This window comes from Drosophila nasuta, chromosome 3, assembly GCF_023558535.2.
Source record: "Drosophila nasuta strain 15112-1781.00 chromosome 3, ASM2355853v1, whole genome shotgun sequence".
Taxonomy (NCBI): Eukaryota; Metazoa; Arthropoda; class Insecta; order Diptera; family Drosophilidae; genus Drosophila; species Drosophila nasuta.
In genome coordinates, this window is record NC_083457.1 from 32,646,296 (window position 1) to 32,657,935 (window position 11,640).

At 37.5% G+C, this 11,640-nt stretch overlaps 2 protein-coding genes across 2 annotated transcripts in view; one reads left to right on the plus strand and one right to left on the minus strand.

Moving 5' to 3' along the window:
• Positions 1–4,453, minus strand: part of LOC132789246 (probable chitinase 10) — a 22,987-nt gene extending 18,534 nt beyond the window's left edge. The window contains exon 1 of the mRNA XM_060797131.1: positions 4,126–4,453. Within this exon, the coding sequence (XP_060653114.1) occupies positions 4,126–4,261 (136 nt within the window). The 5' untranslated portion in view covers positions 4,262–4,453. The remainder of the gene's footprint in view (positions 1–4,125) is intronic.
• Positions 1–10,396, plus strand: part of LOC132789241 (cyclic AMP response element-binding protein A) — a 17,999-nt gene extending 7,603 nt beyond the window's left edge. The window contains 6 exon segments of the mRNA XM_060797126.1: positions 5,178–5,351; positions 5,353–5,392; positions 6,570–7,111; positions 7,197–7,670; positions 8,067–8,210; positions 8,274–10,396. Coding sequence (XP_060653109.1) covers positions 5,178–5,351; positions 5,353–5,392; positions 6,570–7,111; positions 7,197–7,670; positions 8,067–8,210; positions 8,274–8,468 — 1,569 coding nt within the window. The 3' untranslated portion in view covers positions 8,469–10,396.
• Positions 10,397–11,640: the final 1,244 nt, after the last annotated feature.

Sequence of the window (11,640 nt, forward strand, 5' to 3'; positions counted from 1 at the left end):
AAGAGTCTTGCTTATCACATTAATTTCCCATGCGACACGTTCAATGTCAATGCCGTATAAGCACTATCAATTAAATGAGTCATGTGGAAATCGAGTCAATATTGATGATCCTCCTAAGTGATTCACCCGTCTATAGATAGATAGCAAAAGCGCGCTCTTAATCAATTTGTTTAAGCTGCGAATCGTATGCTGATTGTCTCTGTATGTTGATCTACATAATTTTGTGTGTTGCTTCCGTCGGATGGCCTCTTGACAATGTCTTTTATTATTTGTGTTTTATGGTGTGTTTGGCTGTTGGCTGTTTTGGTTTTTGTGAAAGGCGTCAAAGTCAACCACTTTGAGCCACTTTAACACCCAAGCGTATGGAGCGAGCAACCACAATGCCACAAAATGCGATTAGGACACACGCCAGCGCCTCCAGTTGGGTAGATGCAATGGTAATCGAGTCTCCCGTCTCCCATCTCCGGTCTCTACGCGTGGGTTGTGCGCAAACCATTCGCAAACTTTCACAACATTTCCGTTTTAATTTTGTTTCTTTTTTTTTGTGCAAATATTTCTACTATAGCCACGAATTAGTTAACTGGCGGGTGGGTTTTTTCTACGTCAGGGCGTCTCATTGCTTGCGTACTTCTCTCTTTAATTTCACACACACACACACACATGTGTGCGTATGCATGTTGTTGATAAGCTTAAACCCGTATAGGACACACGCCCCCGCCATATCAGTGGGGCAGTTTCATTTGTGTATCTGTGAGTGTGTGTGTGCCGGCTGCTATTATTATACCAATTGTGTTATATTTATAACTTGAATACGGCAAAAACACGTCATTTGGCTGCTGCTGCTGCTGTTGTTGCTGAATTTGTTGCCAATCGGGTTTTGGGGTTGCATAGGGGTTGCAACACACGGCGTATACGTAATGTTTTGTGTTTGTGGCATCTCAACAAGGCCAATTAGTCGTCAATTGCGCTTGCACACAAACAAAATGATTGAAACATCAATTTATCGATTTGTTATCGCCCTCGATCGATTGTTTGTTTTAAATATTTTCAAATCAAATGTAAATCTCAAATTACTTAAGGTTCATTTGAAGATTTCAAACAATCATTTGATGGCAATTTTGCGGAATTAACATGAAATGTATAACATGAATAATTCATTATAATAATTAGTATAAATTATGTTGATTTAATTTCGGATTTATTAAATGAAATTAATTTTCGGTTAATTTGTAACGGCATTTGAAAGGCAGTCAACGGGGGTAGGGTTGCCTTTTAGCATTCTTCTGTTCGTCCACTTTCTTTTTGGGCCACTTTACGTTTACCAATTACCATTTACCACGCTTTTCGACTGCCAGGCAATGGCCGAAAATACAAAAACAAAAACTACAAAATACAAAAACGCAAAACGCAAAACGTTATAAGAAACCAAAGCGCAAGCCAAAGCGTAGCAATTTTTCAAGTTAAAAAGCATTTTTGAATTGTGGGAGCACCTTTCACTTTACAGCAAAGATAATGATGACGATGACGATGGCAATGATGATGATGACGATGAGGAAGAAGCAGAAAGCCAGTGGGACAGACAAGCATAAAAATTGAAAAGAAATAAAGAGCAACTAAAAATGCTGTGCACAACACAAAGAAAACCGATACATACATATGTATGGGACTTTAAGAGTGTGTGTTGTGTTTTGTGGCCACAAACATAAGTACACATGTACATGCATACATACATACGTAGTACATACGTAGAGAGAAACAAGCATTGAAACTCACACACAACTGCAGTTTTATAAATGTGAAAGGTTTTCGCTTGCTGCAACATTATTTAATCAATCCAATTTGTGGAGCAAGCGAAAAAGCAAAATCGAAATGTATCTATAGACAAAAACAACCAACAAAAGTAAAGAAAGAAAGACTGAAAAAAACTATAACCAGTTTAATTATTTTTATGAAATTGTATTTTTTTCTTTTCGTATTTTTGTGTTTTTTTTTTTGGTTTTGCCTTTTGTCTTTTACACCCTTTTTCTGGCTGGGACTACGTAAAAAATTTGAATAAAATTGTATAATGGAACGAAGGCGATATGCTAATGCTGTCGAGATACGTATGTAAAACAAATACCCTCAGGCGGCTCGTTTGGTTTTTTATTTTTTTTTTTGTTTTTGAATAGATTTCGAAATGAAGTGCAGTCAAAGAAAATGTGGAAAAGTTCTCATCAAACTAAAACAAGTCGAACACTACACACACAAACACACTCATGCTCTCTCACACACACACACACAAAACGACACCGCACACACGCACACGTGACGGGCGCAACAGGTGCTCATTTGCATCGATAACGGGTTTTGTGTCATCGATAGTGCGCAGAGCGCTTAGTAGTACAATCGATATAAGCGAAGACGAGCATCAGATGATCATTAGATACTTCAGGCCAGGCTATTGCCTAAGCGCCTTTTTTTCGTAGCTTAAGAGCCAGAGTCAGAGTCAGGCAGGCACTCGAGTGCATTGGGGGGCACTTGAGTTGTCAGTCGCCCTTGGCATTTCACCAAAGCGGCTTTCATCGACAACAGCAACAACGAAAAAATGAAAAAACCAACACCTGAAACGTGCAACAATGAATGCTTAGCGAGCGAGATGCTCCATAAGTTTGATTTGTCGGTAACCATGCCCCACAGCGCCGCCGCCATCATCATACAACGATCAACAGTCAAACCGTCAGCAGCAGCGAGCAACAACAACAGCTGAGAATGAGGGGAGTGGGGGGATGGGTCTGAGGCAGCAGTGGCGGCAAAGACAACAACAGCAAAATGCCTGCGAGCATTTTTATTTTTGCTGTCTCTTCTTGGCTTTCTTTCATCATTGAGTTCCTCACAAAATCTCACTCTCTCTCTCTCTCGCTCCCGCTCTCTCCCTCTCTTTGAATGCCAAAGAGTCGATGTGTGTGTGTGTTTGTGTGTGTGTTTATGTTGCCCGTTTTGGTAACATTTTTCAAGAATTGCTAATTCTCAACAATTCCAAGGTTCGATGAACTCATCATAAACACAATCACACACACACACGCACACACCATTGGCACGCACATACACTTGCAGAGTTTATTTACGCTTCTCTGCTGCCGCAGCTACTTTGCTGATTCTTGGCCGCAGCCGCGGAGACGGCTAAAATGTGGAGAAAGCACTTGTGCAGGGATATTCACACATACATACAGACGAACAGACACACACACACACACATGCAAACGAGGGCGGATCATAAAAATAATTAAGTCCACGCATGAAAATGTAACTGGCAAATGCAATTGCTCTAAGTCGTGCTATCGATACTAATACACATCGCAATTACCATAAACTATCGATGCAAGCCGCCTCACAATTTCGAATGAGCGTTGTCAACAGACATTACAAACACCAAATTGCATATCACGTATGGGCGGGTGAATGGTTGGGTACTTCTAAATCCACCCTCGCACATACCAATGTATCCATACATACATACATATCTATGTATGTGGCACATATACATACAATGCACGCGTGCAAACGGTAATCAATGTTTAAGTTTATGTACCGTGTACGATACGAATAAGTGGTAAGCTTGAAAGAAGACCCACACAGAAGCAGAAGCAACAGTCGAAGAGACTGGACGCTCAAAGAGAGAATCATACCTGCTGTGACACGCAAGCCGGCTGACACACACACACACACCTACATACATATATGTAAGTATGTACATACTTGCAGACAGGCGACTGTAACTGCGACGTTCCCTTTTCTTATGGCCAAAACTGGATTTCCATTCGAGTGTGGCTTAGAATGTGAACATTTTAAAGGCAAAAAATATTTTACATACTAATGGCTTTTTAAAGCCAAGTGTAATTACATGCACTTTTTATCATTCTACGCTATACACACACATACAAATGTATGTGTGTATGCAGAGACACACACTGACACGCGCGCAAACAGAAAGTGTCGCATTTATATGGGTCAACAATTTATGGCCGTAGATTTGCTTACAGCAATTAAGTAAATTCAAGCAGTTTTTTGTATTATTTTGACAAGAACTGGCACACACATTGTGAGATTACATCATCGTGCTTTCAAATAAATATACCACATACTTACGTACCAACAAAATTCGCATTCGCATTCTGGATATGTATTTTGGGCAGATGAAGAACAGCACAAAGAAGAAGAAGCAGCAGCAAACTCGTTCCTGCCGAGCGGCAAACAACAAACAAACACTTGTTGCAAATCGCATTTGTGCTCAAATCCAAATCCACAAGCTCATCATGCACACGGCTGTTGGCTGTTATTCAAGGTTGTTGACAACTAATCACGCTCACGACGACACCACTAAATGCGCTCTGTTTAATTATAATTTATTTAATCTATTACACACTTTCATATTTCATATTTTTTAAATGTATGTTTTTTGCAAGCCTTGCACAAATTGGCATGCGTTGCGATGAACTTTTAACTACTGATTGCCCGACATACTTATCGATAGTCGCACTCGAAAGGACATATCGATGCAGGATGCGAATCATCGCTATTCTAATGCAAAAAGATGGCGGCTCGTTTAAAAACCGATTTCAATTATACGCATTCGATATCAAACCAAAAATAGACATATAAATCCTTTCAATAGCCAGGCACCACTTCAGTTTATATGACTCGGAAAATGATAACTTGAAATTGCTTTTATTTGTATTTTTGTTTGAATCTATGAAGAATTCAAGGGTACGATAGAGTCGCTGTCGCCTTAGATAAGATTGACAAACAAAAATATACTACATACCTTGCGCACCACATGCAAGGCTGACTGCCAATCTTCTATACGTATTATTATTATTAAATATATACTTTTTTCTAATAATATTGTTTATTACTTGAAATTGTTGTTGTATTTTTGGAGCTATCTGCATGGGTCCGTGTATCTGTATCGCTGCGTTTTTGGTTTTACGTGTGCTAGCATTTCGTGCGATTTGCTTTTAAATTATTGTTAGTGTTTTTTGTTTTTATTGTTTTGCACAAATATGTGTTTCAACTTTTGTTTCTAAGTTATATAAGCGTGCTATCGCTGTGCAACACGACCGCGTCTCGTATTTCGTTTGAACATTTACTAATTGCTAAATACTAATTTTGTTGCTTCATTTCGTGTTCTATTTTTACAGACGGAATCCTTGAAAATAAGCAGCGATCACGATATGCACGATTGGTTTTATGATCGCGATGTCAAGGATCCAGCCGTAATACTCCATGACAAGCTCATCTCCGATGCGCTGCTCAATGGCACGGGTCCAATCAAAACGGAGCATTCCTATAGTCTCAACAGCGATGGTGACTCCCCTACCTGATTCACCTAAAAGCCTGCAGGCCAAGATCGATGGTAGGTATTTCAATGCATATTGGTTATCGATATTTGGGTATAATCATCAATGCTAAGTTGATGCGTTTGCTATCGATTAATTTGGTTAACCGTTAACGTAAGCAATTAACGTTTTTCTTAAAGCCAAAGCCAAGACAAATACAGTTGCCAGTTGGTGGCTCCATTGTAAATTTAGGCCATGTACATAGTGAACAACAAATGACAAAAGAGAAAAACAAAAAAAAAACAGTTGAACAGTTTCTGTGTTTTTACTGTCGCGGTAGCATTTAGCAATTTAACGCAGTACTCGTGCATGAAGTTTTGTACTTTGACGCGATATCAGTTATTGTTATTGTTATAGTTGCTGTTTGCTGGTAATATTCCCCTATACACATACAGATATATGTATATATAAATCTATATACATATGTATGTATGCATGTTTAATTGCTGCTACCTAGGCTGGCCTGTTTCTTTTTTTATAATTTCCATTATTTGTAATTTAATGGAAACTGTACAACAATTGTGTAAATAAAATTAAAATTTATGAAAAAAGAGCATTCTGAGTAGGAGAGACAAGAACGTGGCTGAAACAACAAAACACATACAAGTTAGTACGTATACATATATGTGAATTGTACATACTACAATAACATCATGTGCAAACACAAGTGCCTTGGCATGAGCTTCTGCTGACGCGCGCCGCCAGCTTCTGCGGCAAGTGATCCAATGTTTGGGGCCTGTTTGCATAGTTACAGAAAAGAATATCAAATTGTTGGATAATATTTGTGTTGAATAACTTGGTTCAGTGCGAGAAACAAAAGTAGGTTAGTCTACAAAATATTTGCGCACATATTGAATTATTTGATGTGGTTTAGACTTGAGACGTAAACAAGCGTAGCAGACGTAACAATTAATCAAAGGAACACAAAAAACAGAAGAAACTCACTTCAAAATGGCAGCGACTTATTGTCTATACGAGAGAAAGATTTGAATTTCGTAACAAAAATTGCAACTGAATTGGTTTTTAGTTACATTTTTCAAGTAATATCGTAATGGCTGCATGTATCGGAATTTTAACCGAAATCAGTGCTGCCAATTTATCGCGTTACTCTTTACGTGAAATGCTATCGATAACTTAAAAATGGCCGCATACAGCAAACGACTTACAATTTTCTTTTCGTTGCTCTCTTTGCAGACATGGATGACGAGTGCTACTCAGGCAGTGGCCGCATCACCATTGATCCCAAATGCCTCACACTACACCCGCCCACAAGAAATAATCGCAGCAGTGCCATGCTGAGCATGAGCAGCACCAGCGCCAATCCCGCATTACACACAGCCATAACGGAGTTGGCGCCCACGAACGCAGTCCTTGGTCGTCATGGCCATGGCGATGTAGTGCAGCAGCATTGTGGCAACAGCGTTAGCAATCACAGCAACAGCAGCAGTGGCAGCAGCAATAGCATGAGCGTGGCATTGGAACATTTTCAACAAGCTCAACACTTGGCTGACATGTATGACGATAACGATTGCAGTTCGTCGGTGTCATCGGCTAGGGAGGGCAGCATATCGCCCGATATATGCTCGGACATTGAGATCGATGAGGCAGTCATCAAGGATGAGCCAATGTCGCCCGACTCTAGCTGCCCCGCCAGTCCAAACTCACAGAACAGCAGCGCCCATCAGCTGAGCATCAATCTGGCCAATTTACAAACAGAGTTGCTCTTTGACCAAAAGGTTAGTGAGTCACATTTAATACTCTCGCATGCTAAACAGCTTTCATTTTTTGTTATTGTCGTTGTTTTGCCCTACTTTATAACAGCATGGTGGACTTTTGCTTACTGCAAACAGCAACAACCTCATCAAATCCCAGCAGCAGCACCAACTGTTGCTTGGTCAGAGCAGCCAAAGCCAAAGCAGCCTTATGGTGCCCAAGATAGCCATCAAAAGTGAGAAACAAAGTGCGGCCAGCAACAACAGTTCATCGGGTAAATCGCATGCGTATGGCATACCGTTGACGCCGCCCTCCTCTCTGCCCAGCGATGACTCCGAAGGTAACTTGTCGCCGGAACATTTGTATGCGCCACTGTCCCCCAACGCTTCCGCCGTTTCGATATCCGCCGTTACCAATGCAGCCGCCAATGCCAATTCAGCTGATTCAGCCAACAATGGGAGCGCGCGACGCGCTGCCTCAGCTTTGGCACGCGCCGCCGCAAGTAGCAGCAATGGTGCCTCGAATAATGCCGCAACATCGACGAGGCAACCCATACACACGCCGTTGATAAGCTCCCAGCCGGTAAGCAATCTTGACTTCAATATGAGACAAAACAATATAACTGTTTACTCGATTGGCCATATTAGGATTATAACATGACTTCAGAGTTTATAGACTAATTAATAATCCAGAACTTCCTTCCATTATACGATATTCAAAAATAATTTTAAATAATGTAGATTACTTAATAATTCTTCGAAGTAATTGTCTTTCAACAGACAATTCACTCGACACTTTTTGATAGAAAATAAATATTACTATCATTCAGTTAATTCATTTTAAAAAATAAGTAACTAAATAAATAATTCCAAATAATAAGTCCACAATTAATGTAGAGATCGATTTAAAATTGATATATTTTGATATTCATATATTTTTCATATTTAATATTAAATACTTTTATTTTTGCAATTGTAGAAAGGTTCCACGGGCACCCTGCTATTGACAGAGGAGGAGAAACGCACGCTTCTGGCCGAGGGTTATCCCATACCACAGAAGCTGCCACTGACCAAAGCCGAAGAAAAGTCACTGAAGAAGATACGACGCAAAATTAAGAATAAGGTAAGTTTTCGCATAAGATTCAAGTGAATTTTGTAATGTAACTTTTGGGTTTCGTTATGACAGATCTCCGCTCAGGAAAGTCGTCGTAAAAAGAAGGAGTATATGGATCAATTGGAGCGGCGCGTTGAAATTTTGGTTACCGAGAATCATGATTACAAGAAACGCCTCGAGTCACTGGAGGAGACCAATGCCAATCTACTTAGTCAGCTGCACAAATTGCAGGCCGTAGTTAGCAAGCACAATGTGAAAAAGTCCTAAACCTGTAACCAAGGCCCAATGGCCAAATGGTTCAAGTTTGCCTGCCTGCCCGAGAGATATTTTTTATTTTTATTTTATTTGTTGTACATTCACACATACACAAACACACACACACATATATATACTGAATACATACATAGGCGAGTGTCGAGTGAAAGTTTTCTAAGAATTTATCAGTTTATAAACAAATTGTCTTGATTAACGAAGCAATTTTATAATTTGGCTTTTGATTAGCACAAAGCAGTAAACATTCCCCCAAATCCCCCTGCCACCTTCTCTTAAGATTTAGTAGCCCATATGCGCATATATATATATATACATATATATATATAAATATTAATTTCTATATGTATATTTCTATCTATATCTAGCTACTTATAGTTCGTATCTTATATTATTATTAGTCATGCATTCCTGTTATATAACCTGATATAGAGTAGGCAACAAGCTCAAATGAACCCCACTTAATCAGCGTCTAAAGAGAAGCTACGTAATAATGTTGTTAAAATAAAACAATAAAAAAAACAACAAGAAAGAAAAGCCAACTTCGGCACTCCGAAGAATAAATACCCGTGCAGACCAAATAGACAGTTAGTGCAAATCGATTATTACAAGCGAGAACAATTATCTTATTGCTCTTCAGAAAGATACAGTTAGCTATTCGGATCAATGACTAATTGGTTCCGTTTTGCCTCAGAATTAACAACATTTGCTTTAATATCAAAATTTTTAAAAGGTTACACATATTCGAGTAAAATTTCAAATATTCTCTGCAAGGGTATTAAAAAAAAAGAAAAACATAAAACGCAAAAATATTGAAAATCACACACCAAAAAACGCATATGGCATGCTAAGATGTGAGCTCTACGAAAACATCGATTTGATTTAAGAGCAACGACATGTACATTATGTTTTAATAATGCTTGATTGTACGAACTATACTTTCGGAGCTGTATCCACAATTAATTAGGATCAGTTTTTTGAACAGTTTTGTTTGGCATGACTCTTGTTCCTTTATACGATATTTCTCAAAACATAAGAAAACAAACAAAAATCGAAAACAATTCCGTATATATTTACAAATATGTATGAATTATGTAAAACGAACTATGTCTATACGCAGCATTTAAGTTTTTTTGTTTACCAGCAGCAATTCAAAGTTACATGATGCTTTTGTTCTTGTTGCCTGGACGAATTAAACAATTTCCGAGCCAATTACGAAAAGAAAAATATTGTTTGTTAAGTTTTATATTTTAAGTATCGCTGCAGCGAAACGTTAAGAAAAAAAAACTACAATTTCAATTTACTTTGCAGCAAAGATTTTGTTTTTTATTAATACCATTTATTTTACATTGTAGTGCAATTTTTCGGCATAACTATTCTTGTTTTCCACAGTCTTTTATATTAAATAATATGAGTCATTTTAGTATAAATTAGTTGAATTTACGAAACACAAAAAGAAAAATTACTTAACAACATTTTAAGCGTAAATTGATTTCTTACAAAATCATCTACATTAATATATATAAATATATACACATACATATGTATAATTACTGTAGTTATTTTTAGTGTATATAAATCATGCGGACGAAGTTGTGCAATTGTTAGTAAAATTTTATATACAAATTCTATAGAAAATTTCAACAAAATCGAGTTGGCATTCATTTGATAACCACATTTGTGCAATGGAAATTTTTATGCAAATGCGATAAAACAAATTGTTAATGGATTACAATATATTTATACAAATAGATACATAAATATAATTATATATATATTATGTATCAATATTTTTGGGCTACAACATTTTTAACGCATACAAAAATGAAAAAAATTAAATAAAAATTGTAAAACATTTCATTGGTTGCTGTAATTGGGCAAAATAAAAGTGCAATTCCAAATAAAATTGATACAACCATAAACAACAACTAAAACAAAATAAGACTTTTCATTTATTACTTGACTTAGAATCTGAAGGGTTATTATGGTTTTTCTTAATTAAATACATTTTTGTAATTAAATTCATTGCGAAGCAGACTTGGTCGTGGAATATTATTTTTAAAGTGATGGATATTGATGGATAAATGTGGCCTACAACTTAATACATTTATTGCATTTAAACAAATATTATTTTTGAAATCATTTTAAAAAATGCGGCAATCGACTAAAATATATAACCGATGCTTTTCGTTGTTATCGATATGTACCAACGAAATGTTCAACACTGTACAATTTCAGTGTTGACAGTCAGTTAAGGCTGATGTCAGAGTCAGTGTTGCCAACTCTTCTGGTCATAAAAAAGCTGAAGTAACATATGTAAAAAGCTAGAAACCACCAGAGAATTAGGATGATAGGTTAATAAAACAATATTTTTATTGATTTGATTTATTTATTAAGTATTTTTGAGTAGTTCGTAAATTACGTCAATCATGCCCTTTTCTGGTACACTTTGTTCTGTGAAGCTTTATAGCACCGCCATCCTGAAAATTACCCCCGCACAACAATCCCAAATGATCAATGGGGTTGACCAATGAATGCATCGCAATATATAGAGACAATGCCGCCTCTCGCTGGCAGCTTTTTGCAGAGACACACGGAATAAACGTTATTTTCTTCCTCTTGTCTTGACATGTGCGTGCAAATCACAAAGTTTCGCATTAATGCTGGATTTTCAATAATTTCAAGAGCGTTTTTGATCATCGGCTGCATCTAGAGTTAACCAATCCTTAAACGCTAGGTCTTGTAACCAAGCATGACGCGGTTTTTGTTAATAAATCTTGGGCATTTTAACTGTCATACACGATGGTTTTGGAAATTGTGAAATACCCAGATGGTGATAAAACTAGTAAAAATCGATAACAATGTAAAGATCTTTTGGCAAATCGATGTTTCTTTTACCATTGCAATGCAAAAATACTACAAGTTATTAAAGTGTGGCATCGTAAAACATAAAAATACAAGAAGATAACCAAATGTTTTTAAAAAACTAAAGTTCCGTCAGTTTTGTTTTGAAAATAGCTATAATTCCCGCTAGCCGCTAGTTTTAAATTTATACATTTTGCTTTCGAAAACCGCCAGATCTAGCGGGAAAATTACGAAATTGGCAACGCTGGTCGGAGTGCGCGCGAGAAGCGATGTGATATTGGGCAAGAAGCGAGCGATAAACCAC